At 38.4% G+C, this 27,456-nt stretch overlaps 2 protein-coding genes and 1 long non-coding RNA gene across 9 annotated transcripts; 1 reads left to right on the top strand and 2 right to left on the bottom strand.

Moving 5' to 3' along the window:
• Positions 1-2,194: 2,194 nt before the first annotated feature.
• pom121 (POM121 transmembrane nucleoporin) lies at positions 2,195-15,842 on the top strand. Of its 5 annotated transcripts, none has more exons than XM_083569038.1 (14): positions 2,195-2,294; positions 2,396-2,815; positions 3,365-3,574; positions 3,733-3,900; positions 4,171-4,251; positions 4,786-4,960; positions 5,270-5,361; positions 5,465-5,544; positions 6,497-6,618; positions 6,778-6,877; positions 10,391-10,780; positions 11,291-12,838; positions 13,179-13,271; positions 13,623-15,842. In XM_083569038.1, the coding sequence occupies exons 2-14, from the start codon at positions 2,661-2,663 to the stop codon at positions 13,718-13,720; spliced, it is 3,312 nt and encodes a 1,103-aa protein (XP_083425164.1). In that variant the 5' UTR covers positions 2,195-2,294; positions 2,396-2,660; the 3' UTR covers positions 13,721-15,842. The 5 variants fall into 5 exon arrangements, with proteins under 5 accessions (XP_083425164.1, XP_083425163.1, XP_083425162.1 ...); XM_083569040.1 differs by having other exon boundaries at positions 2,222-2,532; positions 2,612-2,815; positions 10,394-10,780; XM_083569039.1 differs by lacking the exon at positions 2,195-2,294 and having other exon boundaries at positions 2,330-2,532; positions 2,612-2,815.
• On the bottom strand, positions 7,981-10,373 carry LOC310741440. Its single transcript, XR_014537960.1, has 2 exons — positions 9,039-10,373; positions 7,981-8,980 (listed from the first exon to the last, which is right to left on the bottom strand). It is a non-coding gene; the product is annotated as an uncharacterized lncRNA (long non-coding RNA).
• Positions 13,850-26,871, bottom strand: nsun5 (NOP2/Sun RNA methyltransferase 5). 3 transcript variants are annotated; one of them, XM_083569130.1, is made up of 10 exons: positions 26,747-26,871; positions 26,053-26,172; positions 20,615-20,786; positions 20,421-20,523; positions 20,108-20,246; positions 19,171-19,286; positions 17,936-18,114; positions 16,928-17,135; positions 16,273-16,425; positions 13,850-16,154 (listed from the first exon to the last, which is right to left on the bottom strand). In XM_083569130.1, the coding sequence occupies exons 3-10, from the start codon at positions 20,724-20,726 to the stop codon at positions 16,043-16,045; spliced, it is 1,122 nt and encodes a 373-aa protein (XP_083425256.1). In that variant the 5' UTR covers positions 20,727-20,786; positions 26,053-26,172; positions 26,747-26,871; the 3' UTR covers positions 13,850-16,042. The 3 variants fall into 3 exon arrangements, with proteins under 3 accessions (XP_083425256.1, XP_083425255.1, XP_083425254.1); XM_083569129.1 differs by lacking the exon at positions 26,747-26,871 and adding an exon at positions 26,260-26,682 and having other exon boundaries at positions 20,108-20,171; XM_083569128.1 differs by lacking the exon at positions 26,747-26,871 and adding an exon at positions 26,260-26,679.
• Between the last annotated feature and the right edge of the window lie 585 nt (positions 26,872-27,456).

The following is a 27,456-nucleotide window of genomic DNA, read 5'->3' as shown; positions in this document are numbered from 1 at the left end:
ATGAAACCATACTGTTGCTCACAGATGGTCACCTCTTCTCTCAGCCTGGCTTCCACTACTCTTTCCCATAACTTCATGGTGTGACTGATCAACTTAATTCCCCTGTAGTTACTGCAGGTTTGCACATCTCCCTTATGCTTAAAGATCGGTACCAGCACACTCCTTCTCCATTCCTCAGGCATCCTCTCCCCTTCCAGAATCCTGTTAAACAATCTGGTTAAAAACTCCACTGCCATCTCTCCTAAACATCTCCACGCTTCTACCGGTATGTCATCTGGTCCAACCGACTTTCCATTCTTCATCCTCTTAATCGCTGCTCTCACTTCCTCCTTACTAATCCTATCTACATCCTGCTTCACCAACTCCACATCCTCCAACCTTCTCTCTCTCTGATTTTCCTCATTCATCAGCTGCTCAAAATACTCCCTCCATCTTCTCAACACACTCTCCTCACTAGTCAACACATTTCCCTCTCCATCCTTTATTGCTCTAATATGCAGTACATCCTTCCCAGCTCGGTCCCTCTGCTTGGCCAATCGGTATAAATCCTTTTCTCCTTCCTTAGTGTCCAACCTCTTATACAGTTCCTCATATGCCTTTTCCTTGGCTTTCGCCACATCCCTTTTAACCTGCTGCCGCATCTCCTTGTACTCCTGCCTACTTTTCTCATCACTCTGTCGATCCCACTTCTGTTTTGCCAATCTCTTTCCCCTAATGCTCTCCTGCACTTCCTCATTCCACCACCACGTCTCCTTGTCTTGCTTTCTATTTCCAGATGTCACACCAAGTACTTTTCTAGCTGCCTCCCTCATCACTCCTGCAGTAGTTGCCCAATCATCCGGCACCTCTTCACCACCACCAAGCCCCTGTCTGACCTCTTCCCTGAACCTCACACTACACTCTTCCTCCTTCAGTTTCCACCATCTTATTCTTCTTTCAAACCTTACTTTCCTCCTCTTCTTCTTCGCCTCCAAAACCATCCTACAGACCACCATTCGATGCTGTCTAGCTACACTGTCCCCCGCCAACACCTTACAGTCTCCAATCTCCTTCAGGTTGCATCTCCTACACAGAAGATAATCCACCTGTGTGCACCTTCCTCCACTCTTATACGTCACCCTATGATCCTCCTTCTTCTTAAAATACGTGTTCACCACTGCCATTTCCATCCTTTTAGCAAAATCTACCACCATCTGCCCTTCCACATTCCTCTCCTTAAAACCATACCTACCCATCACCTCCTCATCACCTCTGTTCCCTTCACCTACATGCCCATTAAAGTCTGCCCCAATCACCAATCGTTCTTTCCTAGGTACACCATCTACCACTTCATCTAATTCACTCCAGAATCTTTCCTTCTCCTCCATCTCACAGCCAACTTGTGGAGCATAGGCACTGATGACATTTATCATCATCCCTTCAACTTCCACCTTCACGATCATCACCCTATCAGAAACTCTCTTCACCTCCACTACACTCTTACTGTACTCTTCCTTCAGAATCACCCCTACACCATTTCTCTTCCCATCCACACCATGATAAAACAGTTTAAACCCACCTCCAATGTTCCTGGCCTTACTCCCTTTCCACTTGGTCTCCTGAACACACAACACATCTACCTTTCTCCTCTCCATCATATCAGCTATCTCTCTCCCCTTACCCGTCATAGTACCAACATTTAAAGTACCAACCCGAACCTCTACTCTCCTACACTGCTCCTTTTCCTGCCGTCTCTGTAGACGCCTTCCTCCTCTCCTTCTCCTCCTTCGGCCAACAGTAGCCCAATTTCCACCGGTACCCTGTCGGCTAACGATACCTGTGGCGGTCGTTGTTAACCCGGGCCTCGACCGATCCGGTATGAAATTCTCATTTGTGATCCGCATATTTGATTTGGCACATGTTTTACGCTGGATGCCCTTCCTAACGCAACCCTCCCCATTTACCCGGGCTTGGGACCGGCACTAAGAGTACACTGGCTTGTGCCCCCCTAATGGCTGGGTTATTATTATTTTTATAATAATAACAATAATAATTAGTTATATGTGTATGTATGTATGTACGTACGTATGTGTATGTGTCTAAATAATTTATTTGAGGGGTGCATATTTTATTACTAAATTCATGTTTATCTTTTGTTCTTGAATGGTAATTTTTATATATAAAACTACATTACCCAGAATCCACTACATACCGTCAACGGTGCATGCTAAAGGACGGAATTATGGGATATTGTCCCTTGGCGGCGCGTTACCGCCATGTTTCCTGCAGATAAACGGCGGCTAGCTTTTATCTCTGTACTCGCTATTGTCTTGTTTTTTCTAGTGTTGACTTGCATACCAACATATCTGTACGTGCTTTTCTTTTTTGCCATAACTTGTGCCGTTTGTTATTACAGAGCAGAGGGGTCTCAGCTTTTTGAGAGGTTGGGCCTAAATCCCCGCTGTGGACTGACAGATCCTACCGCGCTTCACCGCTGGTTGCCGGCCACGATTTTCACGGGCTCTCCGGCGACTAGAAGAGACAAGACTCTGAGTAATAAAAATAAAAGTGATGCTAGATATTCGTTAGCGTCTCCCAGCGATAGGAGTTTTACCAGCGGTTCCGTTTATAGGCGAGCCGCGGCGTTCAGTGACTCGTTATTCAGTCCACGGAACATCCTCATGGGCAGTTACCTCGGTAAAGCAGAAAGTTCCCCCAGCACGGGGCAGCCCGCTGGAAGCTCGGGCTCTGGCGTCAACCCCAGAGAACATCTCCGGGAGAGACTTGTCCGACCTAATTATGGAGTCCCCACTCCAAACAGAAGATTATCGTTCGGGTAACAACATTTTTTTGTCCTAACTTAAGATCGTCTTATTGCTGCTGTTGCGTGTGTTTGTTCACTGTTTTTGATTCAGAATTGCATGAAAATGTAAACACAAGTCGGATTGCTGGTCCAATTCATCATCCACTGCATGCAACAGTGTTCCGTGATCATTCTTCCCTCCAAGATTTTAAAATGTGGGAGTTCCTTCTGGCACATGGAGCACTCTGACAGCCCTCGCTTTGCTTCCTCCTCAGATAATGAAGACAGTTCTGGCATTTTAGTATTAGATTGTATGGTAGTTTTCGAAGGTATTGAGTAACAATGTTTCATTTTTAATGATAAACGTTCACGTGAATGGATTACATGGAAAAAGCAGGTCCTAAAAAAAACAACCAGCAGAGAACCCCATGACTCCAGCATATAACCCTGTACATTTAGTTAAATAGATAGAAACACCAAGCCATCGACTACTTTTAGTTTGTATAATTATGGTCAGCCTAAGGTCCTGGTGTACAGACCTATCATGTATTACCTCTGTTTCTCATTGTCATATGTATGCAGTGATCCTATAGGTGCTGCAGGGAGGTTCACCATTTCCCCTCAGAGACATTACCCGCTGCAGCAGTTAGGAACCTCTCCGGTTGGTGTACTTCCCCCAGCTCAGTGGGACGGCTTCCGCAAGAAGAACATCCTCACACAGCGCAATACATCAATACACAGTCCTGTGACGGTGAAGATTGCAAGACCAGACAACACAACACGCACATCCTTGTAAGTTACATTGTCATAATGTTGGTGTTGCTTGTTGAATACGATCTAAATGTAATATATATTTTTGCTGCAAACAGGCTTACTATGTTAAATCAAGGCTGGAATAATTCACGTCACAGATTTTTGTGTAACTAAATGTGTAATATGTTTTCCCACAGTTTGGATCAGTTGAATTCTCCTGGAGCAGTCACATCCCCAGGGTTTGAAGTTCAAGCTGACCCCTGTTCTAGAGAGACAGTACTGAATGTGCTCAGAGCGAACCGTAAACGAGATGTTTGTGATGAGGAGGAAAGAACCCATGAAGCTGGGCAGAAAAGCAAAAGGAGGTATCAGTTATAGGCTTTACACTGTTTGTGTGTGCTGGGATAATGAGCACTGACTGAAGCTCAGTGAGTATTAAGTGCATTTTCCAGTTGGCTCTATCTTGTAACTGCTGTGCATAGCTTTGCACTGAGCTGACCCAGTCAGTAATGCACAGAGACATTTTCACAGTAAAATATTTGTTGGTGGGTTGTAGCATTCTTTCCTTTGTGTCATGTAGATACAAAGAAGAATGGCATTGAAAGTGATGGGAATCTCTTCCTTTTCCTCATCAGGCGGAATGACAGCAGTGAAAGTTCTCAGTCAGTTTTCGAGAAACTGCTAGCTAATGGTGCTCCATCCCAGCTTGTACCAAAGTAGGTTTTGCTTCACTCTCTTAATGTAGACTAACATCTGAACTAGTCATCTAGTTTTAAACCAGTGTGTGGAATCTGCAACAGTTGTAAATATTAAATGTGTTCAGCAATTATATATAATTTTTCCACATTGGATTTCTTTAATAGTTTTTACAGTTAAAATAGAGATGTGTTTTCCAGGGGTTAATGGCAATTGTATAGGATAATTTACTGCAAAGCTAATCAAAGAAAAATCATAGCAAAGTACATTTTCAGTGTTTTACTTTGAGTCTGACAATGCATTGGTGCAGGGGTGCCTAATACGTCGATCGAGATCTACCGGTCGATCAGAAAGGTATTGTGAGTAGATCGCATGACATATTTAAAAAAAATTTATTTGTTTTTGCATTTTTATAGTAGGTAGATCATTTTGACTTGGTAATTTTATAAGTAGCTCGCATGCTGAAAAAGTCAGTGCACCCCTGCATTAGGGTTAAAGCAATAATAGAAATCATTACTGATCCAAAGATAATGCTGCTTTTTTTTCTTCACTAGACCTGGAGGTTTGAAGAGAGGAATGAACGTCTCTGTGTTGGAGGAGTCCGTGGTAAAGAGATCTCGGACTTCTTCCCTCAACTCCGTTAGTGGCTGTCCCATTTCCTATGGTGTGCCTGGATCAGCTCGCAACCCTATTCGGAGCTCTTACAGTTCTTCACAGGGGTACCCTCAGGTAGCCTATATCATTATGTATTTACATGACCTTTTTTAGATTTTCTTTCTCATATCAGTGTTGCTATTTCATTCATTTTATTTTCCAGTTTATTCTACATAATGCTGTCATTCCAGCTTTTAATCAATATTTAAAAAAAATACTATAATGTCCTTGAGTCTTTGTTCAGAAATTCAAAAAGATTCTATTTCTAAGATTTTTTTTTTTTTTTTATTAGCTGTTTCCATTTTTATGTGAAGTTGTAACTTTTTAATATCTTTTCTCTGTTATTTGCAAGTAAATTTTTGTGTTTTATATGTGCATCTATAGAGGAGATTAGCATCTAATCTAAATTCATCACCTCTTGTGAGCCCTGGATCATCACAATCTCAGACTCCTGAGCGGGTATCCAAAAAGCCCAGGTATGGATTGCAACAATTAAAAAAAAAAAAAAAAAAAAAAAAAAAACACATTAATAGAAATATACTGTACCAGCAAATAACTATTTTATGTCGTTTTCCATAGGAAAGATGACTCCTTTTCACCAAATTCTGATTCAGCTATTAACTCCGATAGGACATCCACTGAGGCTGCGCCTGGCTCTGGTAGGGTGGTGTTTTTTGTTTAGTGCATCAGTAGTATTTTTCCCATTGTTATTTGCACATGACAAACTCTTTAGCATTACTGTATTGTGCCTTTGTTTATGCAAATATATACTAGAGATGTGCATCTCCATAACAGGTGATTCACATCTCAATGGATAGCATGATGCAATAAGATACAAATGAAGCAGCTACCAGCATTACTTCTTTTGTTCAGACAAACAGGCCTCTGTAGTGCGAAAAAAAAATGGAATAAATAAAAAAGACGTTCTGTTCTTTTCCTTTTCTGTCTCCAGGAAGATGCAGCTGTACCTCTGCATTGTTAATTTATATTCTATGTGACATCTCAGGACATGCCTCGGTTTCTGTAGTGTTGTAATCTGTCATATTCACGGAGCTTTAGTGGTGCTGATAGAACGCGCTTGAGAATAAATTTAGTGAGGGGAAAATAATCTACATATAAAATATTGGTCACAAATTATTGCTAATTTTCTCAATAGTAAAAATAATCGCACATATTAATAAATATATATAAATTAATTATTTTTTACCAATGCAAATATGTTGACTTTTTTTTTTTTTTTTTTTATCGATGCATCACATCGTTAACTTTTATGCCGATGCACAGTTGCGAATCAGTAAATCTTACATCTCTTAAAGATGCATAGTAGGCCTATCCTAGATTTTATGTTTACTACGCTAACATTTTCAACATTTCAACGTTCTCAGCAAAGTGCTAGGCTGAATATGGTCATACTGAAAAATGCTGGTACTCTTCTTTTGATATTTTGCTTTTTGAAATTGTTAGCTGGAAGTTAATAATATTAATAATAATAATGATGATGATTTTTTGATATCCACTACTTAATAATCCACACTTAATTGTGTTTAAAAATAGTTCTCTGAGATTACTCATCAAAACTATTCTATAACTATAATTTTGTTTCTCATCCAGGTAAATGCTCCCCTAGGCCTGATCCACCTGTTACATCACAAGCAGCCTCTGGAGGAAGCAGTAGCAAACGTAAACGTAAAATCCAGCTGGTGTCCACCTACAGAGGCGACCAGATATCTTTGGTGTGGAAGGAAATGTTTTTTGTTACATTACAGTTTAAACTATAAAACACTGACTGTTGTTTAAAAATACACAAATTAACCACTGTAGATGACAATTATATTTCATTGTGCATAATTAAGATGGATATTTTATTTATTATTATTATTATTTTTTTTAAGCCCCCACCTCCTGAATTGGGTTACACAATCACTGTGAAGGACCTGGATATGGAGAAAAAAGCTACTCTTACCCAAATCCAGAAAGTCCTTCAGGAGCCAGGTAAGGCCTTGTGTTATCTTATGGGTTGAAATTTCTAGATGTTGATTCAACTCATGCAAAATTGATCATGAGTCAGTCTTGTGGTGTGAACACCCCATGAACTGGCAAAATAACCTTTTCTTGGGTAACATTTTAATCAGGTGTACACAAAAAAGTTAAATCATGTTTATTCCGAATGGAAACCATATTAATGTACAAAACAACATGTTGGTATTAATGCTGTTGTAATAGATACAGTATGCGGTTTCGCATTGTCCTGCTAAAATATGCAAGGCCTTCCCTGAAAAGATGTAACTTTTAATAGAAGCATATATTACACTAAAACCAGTGTATACTTTTCAACATTGACGGTGCTGTTAAATGTGCCAGCTACCCATCCCAAATCGAATTTCAAATTTGAATTTGTCTGAACACAACAGCTTTCCAATTTGCCTTAGTCAATTTTAAAGGCGCTTTGGCCAGAGAAGATCATGTTCATATATGGTGGCATGGCATATTATTTTAAATTTGTTCCACAATTTGAAGATTGGTAAACATCTGCCCAGCTATACTTCTGAGAGACTCTGCTTCTCTAAAATACTCTTATTATACCCAATCATGTTACTAACTGTTTGCCAATTAATCTAATTAGTTGCTAAATGTTCCTCCAGCTCTTTGTTTTTAGTAACAATTTTTTGAGATTTTGCTGTAATCTTGCTATCGATAATGTCATGTTAACAATATCTACGAAAGAGTACATCCTATGTGACTTGGTTAGCGTGTCGATGTTGCAATGTAAATGAATAATTGTCTTAGCTGCAGACAATTTGGGGATAAGCAGGATTTTTTTCAGTCAGTGAATACTCAAAAGGTAATTCATCATTAGGAACAAAAGGCACATCAATCTGAAGTATGTTCTGTAAAATTTAAGACCCCTGTATTGAGAACCTATTTAATTCAGAGTAATCATATATCATGTTTGTCTATGAAGCCCAGGAACATTAGGATTAGATGTTTGCTGAGGGTAAAATACATACGAAACATTTTGTCATGAATTAGTTGGTGGTCAGAGTTTTTTGTTACGTGTATTGGATTAGCCAACAAATATTAACCTAATGAACACGTACCACATATCTCTAGATAATAGTGTATAATGTTGGTTGTTTTCTATAGGAAGCTTCCAAAAACTAGTATAAAAATGTCATGCCCTTTGTACATCTATTTGCTGTTAGCACATCAAAATCCATATGCTTTGCAGGTCAGAGCTCAGGCTTAAATGAAAGAAAACCTGTATGCCTGGCAAATTGTTAGTGTACACTGACCCACACTGGTTAAACCAGGAGTGTCCAAACTACAGCCCACGGACCAACTGCGGCCCAAAATCAATTTTTAATTGGCCCGTATCAAAGTCTAAAAATGCTCAGGGTCACCAGAAATGGCGGAACCAAAGAGACGTGCCAGTCTGAGGCACTGAGTGAATTACCTGCCAACCTTTTTGTAAAAAATAAAATGAAAATCTACTTAAGGAGAGCTGTGATGGAGGCTTTTTTCTTCAAACGTTCAATTATTAAAAGTAATTTATCTGCATTTGATTGATGTTACTAATATAAGTACAATAAAAGTGAGGCAGTGTACCTCACGTCTAGCAAGTGGCCCAGTCCTTTGTATATTTTTTTTTATATGTGGCCCTCAGGAAAATAGTTTGGACACCCCTGGGTTAAACAAATGTGTCCGTCCCCCACATCTACTAAAACATATATTGCTCCACTCTTTCAGAACAAAAAAACAAAGGGTGATTATTTTCCTGAAGATAATTATGAATTGTAGATTAATGATAACAAAAATCCTATTTGAGGTAATTGGAAGAGAACAAAATATTATAATATATTAAATAATATATTAAATTCTGCTGACTGTCAAGAAACAAGAGATTCAGGATTAAACCATACCATGTGCGATTGCAAAATATATGCTCAATGATAAAAATGTATGATGCAGAGTCTCCATCATTCATGCTTCATGCTATGTTGTTGAAAATGTTTATAAAAGGTTTCCTATTTCATACAAACTTAGAAGCTAATACAGTGCCTATAAAAAAATAATCATACCCCTTTAAAAGTGGTGCTTTTTGTTGCACAGCTTTTCCAGTTTTTGTATGTTTTTATTTTAGGTTTTACCTTACAACATCAAATGAATGAAAGAAAAATGCAACTGAAAATTCTGAAAAAATAATTTAAAACTGAAAAACTAGAATAACAGGGTTGGGAAAAGTCATCAGTCCCTGTAATACTTTGTAGAGCCATCTTTTGCTTTAATTATAGTTATTAATCTTTTTGGATATGTCTGTACTAGCTTTGCACACTTTGGGGAGTATTTGCCCATTTGTCCTTACACAATTGCCCAAGTTTAGTCAAATTCTGTGGTGAGCAGCAGCCGTGGTATTATTTTGGCGGTATGTTTACGATCATTGTCATGTTTAAAAGTGAATGATAGGATGCAGGTTTTCCCCAAGAATTTAGGTGTACTTGGCAGCATCCATTTTCTATTCAATCCTGATGAATGGCCCACTCCCCTGAAGAGAAATATCTCCACAACATAATGCTGCCACCACCATGCTTCACATTGAGTGTGTTTTGAGTGGTGTGCTTTGTTTGCTTTTCGCCAAACATCGCACTTGTAGTTTATCTGTGTAAAGCTGCTTTGAGACAATATTAATTCTTAAAAGCGCTACACAACTAAAAAATTTTTGAATTCCGTCCAGAAAGGTTTATTTTGCCAGACAGTCTTCTAGGTGTTATTGCAAAGCCCAAACGAGATTGAGTATGACACTTTATCAGGAAAGCCTTCTTTGTTGCCAACATGCCATACAGGCCAGCTGTGTATAAGCTTGTGAGTTGTTACATGCACAGATTGATCAGTCCCAGCCAAAGTTCAAAGTTGCCTTTGGATTTTTGATAGCTTCTCTGTTCAATGTCTTCTTTGCTCTGTCATCCAATTTGGCTGGACCGCCTGGTCTAGGCAATGTGTTGGTGGTACCATATGCTTTTCCAGATGCACTGAACAGTATTCAGAGGATAAGCTAAAGCCTTAAAAATCTTTTTTGTAGCTTTCTCCTAACTTGTGATTTTCTTTATCCTGGAGGTCTTTTGAAAACAATTTTCCAACCATGGTGAATTATTTGCAGTATCCTGCACCACAAAAAGTAAAAGGTTCAAGAAACAGCCGGTTTCATTCTGAAGTAATCCAAACCAATACAGTTAAACTCAGTTGGGCAGTTAGGCTGTTGTTTGACCTTGAAGTTGATTGGTTGAACCTGAGCAAAGTTTCTAATGGTACAATCTTAGGAGCTTATCACTTTACCAAACTAGGTATTTTACTGAATAATATTTTTACAATAATATTGTCTGTTTTGTGATGAGGGTAATAATGTACATATACAGCAAAAAAAAAAAAGTAGGACATAATTTGTTCTTTTCCATCCAGGGTGAAATGTGAAAAAAAAGTATATTAATTTTTCTATTTTCTTTAATTCAACAGAGCCAGAGAAGCCAAGCAGTGTCCCCTTTTCATCTGCTCCTGCGGCTCCCTCTGTAGGCATGTTACCCCAGGTAGTTTCTTTTAGCTCGGCTTCCGCTGCCCCTGTAGGGAGTGCTACTTCACTGGCCTCTCTGTTTACCCCAGCTGCTGGTCCTCCACCTGCCTCCCATGCAGTTTCTATCCCAGGTCCGACACCAACTATTGACCTTACAGTTCCTCCAATCAGCACAGTCAGTGCTGTACCAATCCAGGCTGCGGTGTTGCCTATACCTGCCATCAGCACCACTTCAGCTACACCAGTGTCTAACCCACTTTTGGAGTCTCTTAAAAGCATGAAGAACAACTCTCTTCTAAGTGTTCCTTCTCCTGTAGCTGCTACCTCTGCAGGTATGCAGTTAAAAAAAAATTTCCCTCTTTTTTTATTTATTTTTTTATTAAGCCTAGTGAGCTATCTTATGTGGTACATTTGACAATGTGAAGGTTGCTGTGAAAGGTTACCATTAATTGAGGTTTATTCCTATGTGAAATAGTATTGAAATTATAGTCTAAAGGTCAACAGGGTGTAAAAGAGAGCACCTGAAACTCTTGACCATTATCTAGCAAAGCTTTTTTTTTGTTTTGCTTTTCTGCTATAATGTGATTTATAAGTAAGTTTAAAGTTTGTGTTTGTCTTGGAGAAAATTTAAAGGTCTTAGGGAACTGTTAGGGAGTAGGGTTGCTCTGAAGCCAATTTAAGATGGTGGAAAATGTATATAGTACTTGAAATAGAGTATGTTCATTTAAAATGTTTAAATTAATTATATTTTTTCAGTTTATTGTCTGTGGATTTATCAGTTATCTTATCTTTTTGCCTATTGTTTAAATATTCTAAAGCTATTGTCATCTTGTCGTTCATAGCCCCAGCAACATCTGTGGCAGCACAGGCTTCCTCCCCCATTTCCTCTACAACTTTAAGCTTTGGGGCTGTAAAATCTGAGCCGTCCATTGTCACTCCACAATCCACTGTGTCAACTGCACCTTCCTCAGTAGCCTCCGCTTTTGCCCAGATTCTGGCTCAGCCTTTACCATCCTCATCTGTCACACTCAACCTTGGAGGAGGCCCCTTTGTATTCACTTCTTCTGCACCAACAGCCTGTGCAACAATTGCTCCTACAGTTTCTGTGCCACCTGCTAGTAGTAGATCTAATCCAACACCATCTGAGTTCAAGCCTATTTTTGGGCCAGCCATGACGACACCAGCCTCCACAGTAGCAGACAAACCATCACAAAACACATTTAAACCCATTTTTGGCAGCGCATTTAATCAACCGGCTTCTTCGACTGTACCAGCAGCTCAGATTAACACATCTTTATTTGGAGGAGTCACAAGCACTCAACCGGTGTCTTCCTCTGTTCCCATATCAGTTCCCAATACACAGAATTCCAGTCAATCTCTGTTTGGAAGTCAGAGCAACAGCCATTCAGTGGCTCCTTCTGTCTCCATGGCCAGTACCCAGAATCCTTCTCCAGCACTGTTTGGAGGATCGACTAACAGCCAAACAATGGCTGTTTCAGTTTCATCCTCCTCCAAAAATACCCAGAATTCTACTCCATCACTGTTTGGTGGACTGCCTAACAGCCAGCCAATGGCTGCATCAGTTTTGTCATCTTCCTCCAATGCCCAGAATCCTGCTGCTTCCCTCTTTCAAGGTCTTAACAGCAGCAGCATGACTGCTTCAACCTCCTCTAGTACCCAAAATTCTTCTACTCCTCTCTTTGCTGGCTGGAATGCTGCAAAGAGCACCTTTCAGTTTGGAGGTTCATCGTCTACAGCCGCCTCCTCTGGAATTAGCACTAGTACCACGACTAACAGCACCAATACTACTTTACAGTTTGGTGCTTTAAAACCAGCACCAACTGCACCGCAGAACACATTCGCCTTTGGCCAAAGCCCAGCCACCACCTCTTTTACAGGGTTTGGTATGCCCAACAATGCTACCCCCATGACAAACACCCCATCGACCCAGGCCACGTTTGGTAGCTCAGCATTCAGCCCCTCCACGTGCTTTGCTAACCCACAATCTCAAGCTCCTACTCCAGTCAAGCCTTTTACGTTTGGAGCCAGTGCTGGAGGAGGTACTGCAGCCACACCACTTGCATTCGGCACACCCGCTAGTACAGCTGCACCAACATTTGGAAATGCTACACAGTCTGCATTTGGTGGAACGTCCACAGCCTTTGCCTTTGGGAGCACAAGTACTGTACCAGTGAGTGCTGCCTCTATGCCCGCTCCTGCCTTCAAGTTTGGAGCAGCACAAGCCGCACAGCAGAATTCAACTGCAACTTCTGGAGGGTTCAATTTTACCACACCACTTTCCGGAGCACAGTTTGGGACACCTGCACAAACAGGGCAAAATCAAGGGTTCTCATTTGCAGCAGGCAACACAGATAATGAATCTGCTTTTGGTGAGCATTTTGTTCTATGTAAAGATTTAAATTATTTTTTATTCGTGTGTGATACATTTAAAATGCTAGTGATTTTCTAATTTGTATGTATATTAAAATTATATGCAAATTTTGGTGTATTTTTTTTTATATTTAAATTTTAAATAAAATTTATATTTTTAAGTTTTAAAAAAATTATAAATATATTCAGACAATATGTTTATCATTTTAATATCAGGGTTTTGATTGTCTTACATATGATTTAAATATAGAAAACTAATAGCAATACTGTAAAATAAAATGACTCGCTTTAGTGGAACATTCTTCTTCTTTCTTCTTAACGCATCATATTTGCATACAGGAACTTCCACCTCTGGATATGGTGCTGCAAGTGGCCCCAGTCCATTTGGCAGCCCTGGGACTCCTGTAGGGGGTTTTGGTGCCTCAGCCTTTGGTATGTATAAATATTTTGTTATAGTATTGTTGAATGAAGGTCATAATATAAATTCTTACTTGTCAGATAAATTGATCCCTGGTGTCCTATGAATTGGACCATTGTTGTGGAAGATACTAATTGTACTGAATGTAAACCCATCAAGGGATAAGATGCGAGTGGACCCAATCCATGCCTTAATATTTTTGAATGTGTATATCTGATCTTGTCCATGTTAAATGAGCATGAGCAGGTTATCAGCTTTTCATGAAACAAGTCCCAAATATTCTAAATTATAGGATTAGAGAATTGTTGGCATGGTCTATCAAATCATAGAATATAAATTATGATTATAATTTAATTATGTTTCAGGCACTCCTTCAGCCACATTTTCAATTGGTGCTTGTTCAAAGCCCAGCGGTTCACGACAAAGGCTTCAGGCTCGCAGACAGCACACAAGGAAGAAGTAATGCTGACCACAAGGACTTCATTTGGACAAATGCAACCCCCTTTTTTATTGTAACACCTGCTGCTTATAGGACTTGATCAGGATTCCAATAGGACCTATAAACATTTTTTGGGTTGAAGTATAAATGGGGTATTTTATTTTTTTAAGGTTGAGATCTTGGCATACCAACAATCTTGTGTGGAGTTAGGCTGACAGCAAGTGATGAAAACAGACAGAACTACTTGTTAGATTAAAATGATGTGTATTGAAAACTTGGACACGTGAACTTCAAATCTAAAAGAAAATTCTTTTGTTTTGTTTTTTTAAGGATATTTTGGATATTCAAGATTTTTAATAGCTGTCTGTGACCTATTTTATGTGAACTATTCACATTACACTTAACCTTAAATTAATTGAATAATGTTTCAGATGCATATTAAGTATCCTTCTCATGTTTCTTACAAAGTTTGCTTGAATCACAAGATGTTTTAATTGAAATATGTCCCTCATCCAAATGCATTGAGCAGCAAAATAAAGTTGTTTAGTATTTTTCATGGCCTTTCCCTTTAAAATATTTACGTGGCTCATCTTTTGAGTAAGTACAGATCATATTTTTTAAACCAAAGCAAATGAATTAATATAAACTGTCCTTAATTTACAACCGTCTGTATTTGCTGTTTGACTACCTCGTCTATTTACTTCAGTGAATCTTAGTAGTCCTTTCATATTATCTTTTCTTTTAATGTCCCATAAAATTAATGATCACAGTTGATTACAGTTCTAATACTTGTTTGATTATTCATATTGGTAAAATCTCTTCATTCTTGTTCCACTAACTAACCTGCTTCTATGCTCTTTGTAGCCTGCTTTTCTTGCCTGTCTATTTAGTCTTTACTTTAGTGCTCACACATCACAGTTCATGTTGTGGGATTTGGGGGACGGGATTTTTCCTGTGCTATAAGTTTGCTATTTATTCATATTCTGGACTTTTTATATGTTCAGAAAATCCCAGGCTTGTTCTTGTTAACAAGTCAGACATTGCTTCATCTATTATTACTTTACAATTCTTTGTGCCTTAGTGCATCTGATTGCAGGTGAAGTGCTGTGAATGATGTTAGGTTCACGTGAAGGCTGTGAAAGCAATAGAAAGCAACTGATGGGCTTTAATATGTAATGTTTAGTTTTGTAAATACTAGTTCTTGATCTCAGGGTTTTTCTTTTTGGGAGGGGGGTTGTTAAACTGGGTTTCTGAATTCCTTCAAAGCTCAGTCCATTAGTGTGATTGGAAAAATGTGTGATGTAAGTAACAAGTATGTAAAAGCATTTGAAATGAATGCTGCAATTTATTTTAAATGCAGATTCTTTCAGTGTGGGTCCTTATTAATGCATGCACCTTGTTCTGGACTTGTGTATGTTCAATGCTATAGCTTGTGCATGTTTTGTGGAATATTACCTTTTGTTAGCAGTGTTAGGATTGAGTGAGTACTACTGTCATTCATACAGGACAGCAGTTTGAAGCCAGAATGCTCAACTAAAAGTACTTAAGTTTTATATTACAATTGTCAGTTGTTGTTAACAGTCAATTGAGCTTTTCATCCGACACAACACTAGTTTAAGACTCTCAGGTGTGTATTTTTAAGCTTTTAGCTACATTGTTACACACTGTCCAAGCCATTTTGTGAGTTGTTTATACCCTAAGCACTGTCATTTAGGACACATATGGAAGCATCTGTATTCCTGCTCCTGTTATTTATACTTGGTAAAACAGTATTTACATTTTTTTTTTGCTGTTTAAAGTTGCATGGTCACATTATTATTATAGTATTCTTTTCTGTTACTGTTCAAATAATTAAAAGGCTGTCAGTGGGAAAACTGCGGGGGACCAGATTTTACATTTGTTAAGGAGCCTGATCAAACAAACTAAACATGGCACATAAATAGACTGTTGAGCAAAAGTATAATGAGAGCTGGATTTCTCACTGTGTGCGTATGTGATTAGATACTGTATTGTGTTTTTCCAAGTGTAGCGTGTGGGTGTACATAAAGTTAATGCTTGGAAAAGTGTGCATGAGTGTGTGAGCAGCATTTTAAAATACATTTGAGTCTGTTCTGGTGTTATGTGCTGGTTTTCAATAAAAATTTAAAGTTTTTGGCTGGATTGCTGTTTAACAAGAATGATTTTAAAAGACTTGTATTTAGGATTTTGGTTAATGACCAGGATGTCAAAATCCAAAACTAATATGCCCCACAAAGACTTGAAATAAAAATTAATCTTTTAAAAACAAGGATGGTTTCATAAAACAGAACATTTTAATAGTTATCAGAACTGAATATTTGGTAATTTCTACACTTTGGGTTTTTTTCTCTTCCTTTTCTTTGCTGCAGGAGGTTGTTGTTTTTCCACAAATACCTCGGTTTGTTCCTCTTCAACAAAAAGTTCACTTACGGAAACAGGCCTGTGATGACAGTCATTAATATCAGATTCATTTGTATCATTAAACGCATTTATAATTTTAACAAATAAGTTTGCTAAATACCAAAGTGATCTGAAGCCACAGGTTTATAGTGACTTACTTTTTGTCAAAGCTTTCATTGTTCGGAGTAGCCTGCCTTTCCAGCATTGCTACAAAGAAACCATGAGTGAAGGTTTTTGTAGTACTGGCTCTGAGACACTGCATCAGTGGGTCACAACCTCGCTCAGGCCACTCAGGAAGAAGATGAACTAATCTACAACAAACATTGACATTCAGTTTAACTGTTTCCAACCATATATAATGTTTAAGCCAATTCCTAAAAAGTTAGTAAAATTCAGAATGCTTCATATTATTAGGCAATCAAAAAGTAATAAGTGATAACAGCTACCACATTTATAGCGCCCCTGGCGAGCAGTGTCACATCTGTTAGAGTTTAATGTGAAATGTGTTAAATGTTCACAGCTGAGCTGAGATTAGTGTTTCACCATACTGTAGAAAAAAAGGTTTAGTTAAATAATTACATTAACAATAACAAATACCTCAGCAGCTTCCTGATGGCTATAGTAGTTATATTTATTGTTTTGTTTTGCATGTTGTTTTGAAGCAGCAAGTGAGGGTTGGGGAATGTTGCCTCACTTTGGGCAATTTTGACATCTTTACAATTGATGACACATAGAATCATCTTCAATTGGTACTAATTATCATTCCAAATATACTGACTGACTGAAAAGCTTTATTTTGTATGTTTCGTTTACCTAAAATCTGAATTTTTCTCAAGACAAGCAGACACAACTTCCTCATTCTCCTGAGGATGGACGGAGCAGGTAGAGTAGACAAGGTGTTGAAGCTTTGGGAACTTCAGTGAATGGTTCAGGCAGCGTAGCTGAAATCCTGCTAGTGCCTTCAGACGCTCAGGGTCCTGCTCTTGCTCCTCTGGGTTACCATCATGCAAACACACCATTCCTGCAACAACATGAAAAAGTTATCTTAAAATATCTAATAATCCTTTGCAGTCCTGTCTGAAAAAAAGGACATTTTAAAATGCGTAATGTTAAAAAAAAAAAAAAAACACTTAATGTGGCTTAACAGCGTTCTTAAAAGACACATTAAAAATAAAGAATACTAAGTACAGACAAGCACAAGCCCAGAATACGAACACCACGTTAAGTGTTTATTCCCATAGAAAACTTAAGTAAAAAGCTATAATAGCGTTTTAAAAACGTTGTATTGCTTTAAGCCAATTTAAGCGTTTTCACATTAAGCATTTTAGAATGTCCCCAAAAGAAGACTGTTTTGATGGTCCAGTCAGAATCTAAACTCTTGAGAAACCTGTAGAATATCCTGAAAAATGATGCACAGAACTTTCACCTTACAATTAGATTGAACAGGATTCTGGAGTAGAATAAAAATTGTCAATTAAACAAGTGTCAAGTTTGTAGACTCTCAAACGACTGAGTGCTATGTTACAAGCAAAACATGTTTTAACAAGGGGTGCACAAAGTGATGCAACCAGCTTATTGTTTTTCCCCCCTAAACTGTTTACATTCTGCTTTTTTTTTTTTCTTAGTACAATACAAATAGCATAACTTGCTAGATTGTGTGAGCAAATTAGTGTTCATGATCTCAAATTGCAAAACTGAATCATTTATAATAGTACATGGGTGAATGTCAAATAACCTGATTTTCTGCCAAGCCTTTTCTTTTTCATAAACGCTAAACACAAAATAAAATCAATGCATATACTACAGCGCCTAAAGCTTTACCTGAACCAGTGCATGATGGATCAAGTAGGATGTGCGTTACGTCCTTGAATGCTGGGGAAAGTGGATCCACCTTAAGAAAATCCTCATTGGCCAACTGATGACATGTGACTCCAGCACGAAGTAGAAGAGTGCTCATGGTGGACAGTCTCTTTGTATCAAGGTCGAAGGCAAACAGCTTGCTAATCGTATACAGTAAATATGACCTCTTATCAGACTACAAAACATACAGTATCTCACAGCAGTGAGTACACCCTTTACATTTCAGCAGCTATTTTAGTAGATCTTCAAGGGACAATACTATAGAAATGAAATTTTTATTTTATATTTTAGAGTAGTTAATGTGCAGCTTGTATTGCTGTCCTCTGAAAATTACTCAACATACAGCCATTATTGTCTAAATAGCTGGCAACACAATGCGTACACCCTGTGTTAAAAAGGTGCATGTCGCCTAACCATGCAAATCCACATGTTCTATTCATGTTCATGTCTGCTTGAGAGGACCATACAAATTTTCTGTATCTTGTTTTAGTGAAGTTAAAATTTGGTTCTTTGTGTACAATTCTCTCCTATTGACCACTGGATATTCAACTTGGCACCTCATGGCAAAGAATTCTTTGAGGATTTGAGAATGAGAATTGTTGGAAGGGCTATTAGAAGATGGGTAACACTCTGAAACCGAGTTACAGTGCAGTGGACAGGGTCATACAAAGGTTTCCAAGATGTGTTCCACTTGGAACAGGCTTCGCAAAGGTGGTAAATTATATCTCCAGACCTGAACCCTTTTGAGCACCTGTGAGGCATCCTCAAGCAGAAGGTTAAGAAGCACCAAGGAGCAGAAGAGGATCCTAGCAACAAACTGTGCAGCTCTGGTGAATGCCATAACCAGGAGGATTAAGGCAGCGCTAGATAATAAAAATACTCACACAAAATATTGACACTTTAGACACAGTTTTGACAAATTTACTTAGGGTGTACTCAATTTTGTTGCCAGTTATTTTGACAATAATGGCTGTATAACGAGTTATTTTTAGCGGACAGTAAGTCTGAACTAAAAAAAAAAAAAAAAACTTTTTTACAAGTTTCATTTATATAATATATATTCCCTTGAGAACATAAAAAGGAAAATGAAAATGTGAGGTGAATGTTTGCTGAAGTGTGAGGGGTGTACTCATTTATATAAAGAATCAAAATATTTCATAAAATGCCGACTGAACATCTGTTACATGTAGCTATACCCTTTATTTTTCATGATGGCTGCCAGATGGCTGGTTTTATTCCCAGGTGCTGCACATGCATCAATCACATGGCCTCCAACTGGGGGGTCCAGAAGGTACGCAGGGAGACAGCTGGCCTACAATAAACAAAAATCATTTTCAAACTGCCCATTGCCATGCATCTGAAAATATTATGTTAAATCTATACATTGGCCAATAGAAACAGCCCCATTTATTATGAATATTTATTCATATCTTAAGTATATTGTGTGAGAGAAAGTATGCACTTGTTTCAGGTAAGCCACCCTCCTGGAAGCATTATTTATGCTTGTCTTCCAATGAAACAATGCTGAATTTAAAAAAAATAAATAAATAGAGATAAGGTTTAAAAATACTTGTCAGGGGAGTAATCATTCTCTGGCAGTCTGTGTGCAGCTGCATGTCTGGTACATACTGTTAAAACCTTATACACACATGTTCTAGATTTTACCCCAGCAGACTTGACCATTCTCAACATGTCCGTAAAAAGCAATAAAGCAAGCAGTGATTTAAAACACTTAATGTAAATCATCAGTATACAAAAAGTTTGATTTTCAGTAGTAACAATCAGGTAACGGCCTAAACAGAGTTGCGCAATGTTCATGTTCGTTGCCCTGTGTGAATGGGTGTGTACATATTTTGCACCATCCGTTAAGAATTCTTGCACCAGAGAGCCAGAGAGCCAGATTCTTTTGTTATGACAATGCGTACATAAAAGGCATGCCTGGAAAACCTATCCCATTTAAATTGTATTGTACTTGCCCTGCATCTATAGTGTAATTTCATTTACTGCTAACATTAGAAAATGTGAAGATGAAAGTAGATAAAATAATACATATATTTTTATTAATATTGAGATTTTCTGAGCACTTTTACCCAAGTGCCTAATACAATTCAGTGGCATTAAAACATCTCTCACCTTGTCTTGCAAGATAATGTGCCCTGCTTTATACAGGTAATGATTATGGAAGTCCATTTTTGCACTGAAAACAAGAAGATCTCTAAGGTGAAGGTCATTCATAAACGTCTTCCCAGAGAGAGAGCATAAATCACCAAGTCTTTAAAAAAATAAAATACAAAATTGAAAAATACATTTAATAACTTTACTTTTTAAACTACTTTTTTTTGTTATTTAATTTTTTATCTAATTTGTTCAATATTAGCCCAAAAGTATAAAATGTAGAGTAGGATCAGAGTAGGTTTTATTAAAAATAAAACAAGTTTAAACTTACTGGCTTGCTTTTCCTTGATATGAAAATCCCTCTCTCTTCAGGTAATCAATGACATCCTCCACCGTCGTTTTCAGTGTGTTCACTCGTACGTAACGTGGAATCTCTACACCAAGTAATAAAAAAATCTGAGTAAAACAACAAAAAACCTAACTGACTGTTTTACTAATAGCATCCATGATTTGAGCATAGCCTACCATTTTTATGCTGTGAACTGGGAGAAAGCAGGTCCTGGTTTCGACTGACTTTCCGCTTGACTTTAATTCGAGCCAAAGCAGCTTGTAGTCTGGAGCGGTGTTTTAACATCATTGCCTTCCAGCTTCCACCACATTTTATTCCCTGGCCAATGAGCAAGTCGTAAACTAGAACCTAATATTTACAATAAAATGTCAGCATTATCAGTGGGATAGAGAAAGCATCATTTCATATTCTATGCATTTTATTTATGTAGATGTAATGAATAAATTTTTTTTTTAATTAGATTGGCATTTATTTAAACAAGAACAAACGGGGTCAAGACACACGTCTGCCAAAAACATGAAAAATGCAAGTTACTTTAGGAGCATGCGTGTGCGTGTGTGTGTGTGTGTGTGTGTGTGTGTGTGTGTGTGTGTGTGTGTGTGTGTGTGTGTGTAAATTAAGATTATTCTCTTTTAGTTTGATTTAATTTCAAACAGCCAACAAAGCTAAGGTACTTCTTAGGGCCTATCAAGATGGTCAGAAATACAATATTCCCATAAAATACTTAAATAAAAACATTTTACAACAAGCAACAATTATTTTTATTAATTTTATTAGATGTTGTCAAGGGACAATACTATAGAAATAAAACCTGTAAAAAATTTTTAGTAATCAATGTGAAGCTTGTATATCAACAGATTTACTGTCCTCGGAAAAAACCTCAATATACAGCAATTATTGTCTAAAATAGCTGGCAACTAAAGTGAGTACACCCTAAGTAAACATGTCAAAACTGTGTCCAAACTGTCGATATTTTGTGTGAGCACCATTGTTAACTTCTCCCAGGCATGGAATTCACCAGAGCTGCACAGGTTGTTGCCGGGATTCTTTTTCACTCCTCCATATTGACATCACTATGCTACTGGATGTTAGACACATGCCACTTCTCCACCTTCCACTTGAGGATGCCCCACAGGTGTTCAATAGGGTTCAGGTCTGGAGCCATACAATGTGCTTTAGCAGTATCGCCAAGCTGCCACTCTTGGGCCCTTGAGCAAGGCCCTTAACCCTCTGTGCTCCAGGGGCGCCGTATCATGGCTGACCCTGCGCTCTGACCCCAACTTCTGAGCAAGCTGGGATATGCAAAGAACAAATTTCAGTGTGCTGTAATGTACAGTGAGAAAAAAATAAGTATTTGAACACCCTGCTATTTTGCAAGTTCTCTCACTTAGAAATCATGGAGGGGTCTGAAATTGTCATCGTAGGTGCATGTCCACTGTGAGACAATCTTAAAAAAAAAAAAAAAAATCCAGAAATCACAATATGATTTTTTAACTATTTATTTGTATGATACAGCTGCAAATAAGTATTTGAACACCTGTCTATCAGCTAGAATTCTGACCCTCAAAGACCTGTTAGTCTGCCTTTAAAATGTCCACCTCCACTACATTTATTATCCTAAATTAGATGCACCTGTTTGAGGTTGTTAACTGCATAAAAGACACCTGTCCACCCCATACAATCAGTAAGAATCCAACTACTAACATGGCCAAGACCAAAGAGCTGTCCAAAGACACTAGAGACAAAATTGTACACCTCCACAAGGCTGGAAAGGGCTACAGGGAAATTGCCAAGCAGCTTGGTGAAAAAAGATCCACTGTTGGAGCAATCATTAGAAAAATGGAAGAAGCTAAACATGACTGTCAATCTCCCTCGGTTTTTACTCACCCTACCCCAGCTGCAGACATAATTGCTACTCCACTTCAAATTTCTGATAATCACCTGATTTTCTTTACAATCACTCTTCCTATCCTACCTAAAAACAATTTGCAACATTGTTTGCCTCGACTTCAACTCCTTTGCCTCTCTACCCTTGGACTCTTTCACTGACACTTTCCTCTCCTCTATTTCCTCAACCATGGACATCCTCTGCCGCCAACCACTAAACCCATGAAGTTTTGCGCAGCAAATGGTGAGAAATTGGCGGAGACCTTGCATCTCACCGTGCATTTGAAGGTCCACTGTTGGAGCAATCATTAGAAAATGGAAGAAGCTAAACATGACTGTCAATCTCCCTCGGACTGGGGGTCCATGCAAGATCTCACCTCGTGGGGTCTCAAAGATCCTAAGGAAGGTGAGAAATCAGCCCAGAACTACACGGGAGGAGCTGGTCAATGACCTGAAAAGAGCTGGGACCACCGTTTCCAAGGTTACTGTTGGTAATACACTAAGACGTCATGGTTTGAAATCATGCATGGCACGGAAGGTTCCCCTGCTTAAACCAGCACATGTCCAGGCACGTCTTAAGTTTGCCAATGACCATTTGGATGATCCAGAGGAGTCATGGGAGAAAGTCATGTGGTCAGATGAGATCTTCTCTAGATCAGTCAGGTTTCTGGCCTGTCGCTGAGAAACAAGGAGTTTGAGCTCCCTCCAAAGATTCTCTATTGGGTTTAGGTCTGGAGATAAGCTAGGCCACGCCAGAACCTTGATATGCTTCTTACAGAGACACTTCTTGGTTATCCTGGCTGTGTGCTTCGGGTCATCGTCATGTTGGAAGACCCAGCCTCGACCCATCTTCAATGCTCTAACTGAGGGAAGGAGGTTGTTCCCCAAAATCTCGCAATACATGGCCCCGGTCATCCTCTCCTTAATACAGTGCAGTCGCCCTGTCCCATGTGCAGAAAAACACCCCCAAAGCATGATGCTACCACCCCCATGCTTCACAGTAGGGATGGTGTTCTTGGGATGGTACTCATCATTCTTCTTCCTCCAAACACGTTTAGTGGAATTATGACCCAAAAGTTCTATTTTGGTCTCATCTGACCACATGACTTTCTCCCATGACTCCTCTGGATCATCCAAATGGTCATTGGCAAACTTAAGGCGTGCCTGGTTTAAGCAGGGGAACCTTCCGTGCCATGCATGATTTCAAATTATGACGTCTTAGTGTATTACCAACAGTAACCTTGGAAACGGTGGTCCCAGCTCTTTTCAGGTCGTTGACCAGCTCCTCCCGTGTAGTTCTGGGCTGATTTCTCACCTTCCTTAGGATCATTGAGACCCCACGAGGTGAGATCTTGCATGGAGCCCCAGTCCGAGGGAGATTGACAGTCATGTTTAGCTTCTTCCATTTTCTAATGATTGCTCCAACAGTGGACCTTTTTTCACCAAGCTGCTTGGCAATTTCCCCGTAGCCCTTTCCAGCCTTGTGGAGGTGTACAATTTTGTCTCTAGTGTCTTTGGACAGCTCTTTGGTCTTGGCCATGTTAGTAGTTGGATTTTTACTGATTGTATGGGGTGGACAGGTGTCTTTATGCAGCTAACGACCTCAAACAGGTGCATCTAATTAAGGATAATAAATGTAGTGGAGGTGGACATTTTAAAGGCAGACTAACAGGTCTTTGAGGGTCTAGCTGATAGATAAGTAGTTCAAATACTTATTTGCAGCTGTATCATACAAAAAAAGTAAATCATATGATTTCTGGATTTTTTTTTTTAGATTATGTCTCTCACAGTGGACATGCACCTACGATGACAATTTCAGACATCTCCATGATTTCTAAGTGGGAGAACTTAGCAGGGTGTTCAAATACTCATTTTCCTCACTGTGTGTGTGTGTGTGTGTGTGTGTGTGTGTGTGTAAAATATATATATATAACAATTTGTTTATATTTTTTTTGCCAGTGCATCAATAAACACAGCAGAAAACCTCAAGTTTAGTTTCAGTAGGAACAGTGTTGTTGAACTCCTTATTTTGCCAGTTCATCAAAGTCTGGAGTAAGTTTTGTTGTGGCAATTCTCAGGATAGATCCAAGGTGTTTGTCAGAAACTGTCGCAGTTTTTAAAGAGCATCAGATTAAGCTCTCTTAAGAGAAGAAGAGAGTATTGCACCCGAACAACGTCAATGGAGCTGAAGTGCGACATCTTTAGGGGAAACGTGGGCATTACAGGGGGAAGGTAAATTGAACAATGTTTACCCGTACCTATAATCCGGCGGGCCGGATTAATAAACCCAACGGGCCGTGTGTGGCCCGCGGGCCGTAGTTTGCCCATGTCTGGCCTAGGCCATTGTGTAGAGAGCAACTATTCTAGTTCTCCAATCCTCAAAGTGTTCTTTGCCATGAGGTGCCACGTTGAGAATCCATTGGTCAGTATGAGAGAATTGTACTCAAAGCACTAAATTTTAACTGTTCTAAAACAAGCTATACAAATTTGTATGGTCCTGTCAAGCAGACAAAAACAAGAACATGATGAATAGGACACGTTTTTACAATAATGGCTGTATGTTGATTTATTTTCAAAGGACAGGAAATCTGCCAGCACACTGACTACTCTAAAATATATCTAAGTTTTATTTCTATACTTGTCCCTTTATGAACATAAAATAATTGCTGAAATGTGAGGGATGTACTGACTTTTGTGCGAAATAGACAGACAGACACAGGTGAAATGGTACACATATTCGTACCGAACCATTTTTGTACAGGGCTTTCGATTCTGTGCTAGTGTACCGAATTACTTGCTGAACATAGTTAAAATCTGAATTCCTTCACGAACTTTGAGTGTATTTTTTTAATTATTATTATTAAACTTGAACAACTCGAGTTAGCACAGTATAACAATTAAATTTGTAGTAAAATCGCTGCCACTTCCTAGTCATTACCAATGCTATCGATATAAATTCTTTAGCATTTGATGGCCTGGGCTTTAAATTTGCGTTAATGCAAATTTATTTTTACGGCACTAAATTTATAAACGCACATTTATTCACGACATTCTTTCTTTACTCAAATATAAAAAATAATAAACATTTGTTTTACTGATCTGCCAAGTCTTAAATCAAGCACCAAATTCTGCCGTAATTAAAACCGTCCGTGTGGAAACATAGCAAAAGTTCAGTTTTGTGTCCTGATTTACGTAATTTAAAACCCCATAATTACTTTTAAACATTTACAAGAATATTTTGTCTTTATGCTCTATGTTGGGTCTGGTTTCACTAATAATATACATACATTTGCATAAAGTATTCATGTTTGTTCATAGCCATGTTAATTAGAATAATAAAAACCTTAAAAGTATTAATTAAAGGTACATTATAACAGAAAAAAAGTCCAATTAAGATACGATTAATCACAATTAAATGTTTTAAACAAGATGGGAAGTAACGTCACTTTTTACTTTCACTCAATGTTTTTTACACAAATATCTGTACTTTCTACTTCTTACATTTTCAAACCAGGCTTGTTACTTTATTTTTAATCTATTTGACATGATTGGTTTTGAAATGATCAACAAACTTTGTTCTTTACTTTAACTTGAGTGAAAAAAGTGTAGTCAGTACTTCGACTTAAAGAATCTGTACTTCTTAGGATTTGTGTACTTTTGCCACCTCTGCGTAAAATATACATATATTCACACTCACACACACACACACACACACACTAAATAATACCTTTGCTAAATTCTGTCGGAGGTTGGTGTGTTTCAGAAGTCTGGTGTTGTCGATAATCTCCTGAAGCACTGGGGAATATTTCTGAGTCTCACACACGAGGGCAAATAGTTGCTTTATATTCTGAAAGACAAAAAAACAGAACCTCAAATGATAGAACAAAAACAAAGCGACAGAATACCTTTTTATCCTTCCTCACTGTATGATCACCTGGAATTTACTGTCGTACACCAGAGTTTTCACGGCTCCCTTCTTTTGCTCCACTTTACCAAGAATCTCTGCTGCTTTCATATAAAGTGCCATGCTAGAGTTTTAAATCAGTACAATAACCATGTATGTAGACCCTTATTTAAAGTGTTAATATTTGCGATACTTATCACTCATCCAAAAGTCACGCTTCTGGGTAAAATTGCAACGACTTGCTTTTTCGCAAGTCGCAAAACCGTCCAGCTTTGCGGCAATTTGTGCAATTGCTTTGACAAGCCATAAGAGGGAGAAATAGACACACGGAAATGGGCGCAATATCAGCTCGTTAAATTTAAATCTACATTCGGAAAACGTATGTTATATTTTATGTAGAATGCATAAAAAGCATACGATTTTGAAGTACCTGAACTCAAATATTTTGAGTAAGGCTGGGTTGCTCTTAGTGATTGATAATGCTGGAATCAGCATGAAGTGTTCATAAGTCACCTACCTATTTATTATAGGTACTTGAGTTAAAAGTTTCTGCTCTCACAAAGATGCGGATCTTTGAAACAGGTGTTAAGTGAATGGTCACACCTCGTCTAACGAGGGGGGTGGGCTATCACATTAGAAACAATTGCAAATGAGAGCCACACCCTCAAACAATATTCATGTCCTTGACCTGAAACAACCTGGAATAGATTTTGTTTCCGTTTTTAAAGGGAACAAACTTGTATTTTTACGCCCTTTCAGCTTTAGATAGTTTAGTAATTATTCATTCGGGTTTTCTGATTTCCTTGAGACATTTACGTAAATTAATAATGCGTGCGTTTTGGAGCCTTATAATAAGATCTGACCTGACCGAGTGGCTGTTTTCTGCAGGAAATCCCATAGAACATGGATGAGCATTGGATTCTAATCTGTAGAGAAAATGTCCAATAGAAATGCTGTTATTTTTATGCAAATAAATCAAGAAGAATGTGAGCTTTTGTATTTAACTGTACCTCTTAACTGCTACCCTAAATTGAATATAGATTTATAAAGTAACTGGAGCTGGAGGGTAAAATAGATGCCCTGGGTTGTGGACCATCCTGTTAGTGCTGATGTGTAAACTGTAGATTATGAATATATTTAGTGTAAGAACAAACTTTTCTATTATACACAGAGGTCAACATCATTTAGAAATCAAAAGATGGATGTATATTTTATAACAGAATTATC

This window comes from Silurus aristotelis (assembly GCF_946808225.1).
Source record: "Silurus aristotelis genome assembly, chromosome: 18".
In the NCBI taxonomy this organism is placed as follows: domain Eukaryota; kingdom Metazoa; phylum Chordata; class Actinopteri; order Siluriformes; family Siluridae; genus Silurus; species Silurus aristotelis.
The sequence above is the reverse complement of the archived record's forward strand: the minus strand, read 5'-3'. Positions and strand labels throughout refer to the sequence as shown.

What these genes read in the sequence shown, in the direction of transcription:
- nsun5 (XM_083569128.1), bottom strand. Translation starts at nt 26,352, where the DNA reads ATGGCACTTTATATGAAAGCAGCAGAGATTCTTGGTAAAGTGGAGCAA. An exon ending in TCCGACAGAATTTAGCAAAG is followed by an intron (nt 20,787 to 26,052) that starts GTATTATTTAGT and finishes TGTAAATATTAG; the next exon opens with GTTCTAGTTTACGACTTGCT. An exon ending in CAGTTCACAGCATAAAAATG is followed by an intron (nt 20,524 to 20,614) that starts GTAGGCTATGCT and finishes TACTTGGTGTAG; the next exon opens with AGATTCCACGTTACGTACGA.
- pom121 (XM_083569036.1), top strand. Translation starts at nt 2,256, where the DNA reads ATGTTTCCTGCAGATAAACGGCGGCTAGCTTTTATCTCTGTACTCGCT. An exon ending in GGGCAGAAAAGCAAAAGGAG is followed by an intron (nt 3,901 to 4,170) that starts GTATCAGTTATA and finishes TTTCCTCATCAG; the next exon opens with GCGGAATGACAGCAGTGAAA. An exon ending in CCATCCCAGCTTGTACCAAA is followed by an intron (nt 4,252 to 4,785) that starts GTAGGTTTTGCT and finishes TTTCTTCACTAG; the next exon opens with ACCTGGAGGTTTGAAGAGAG.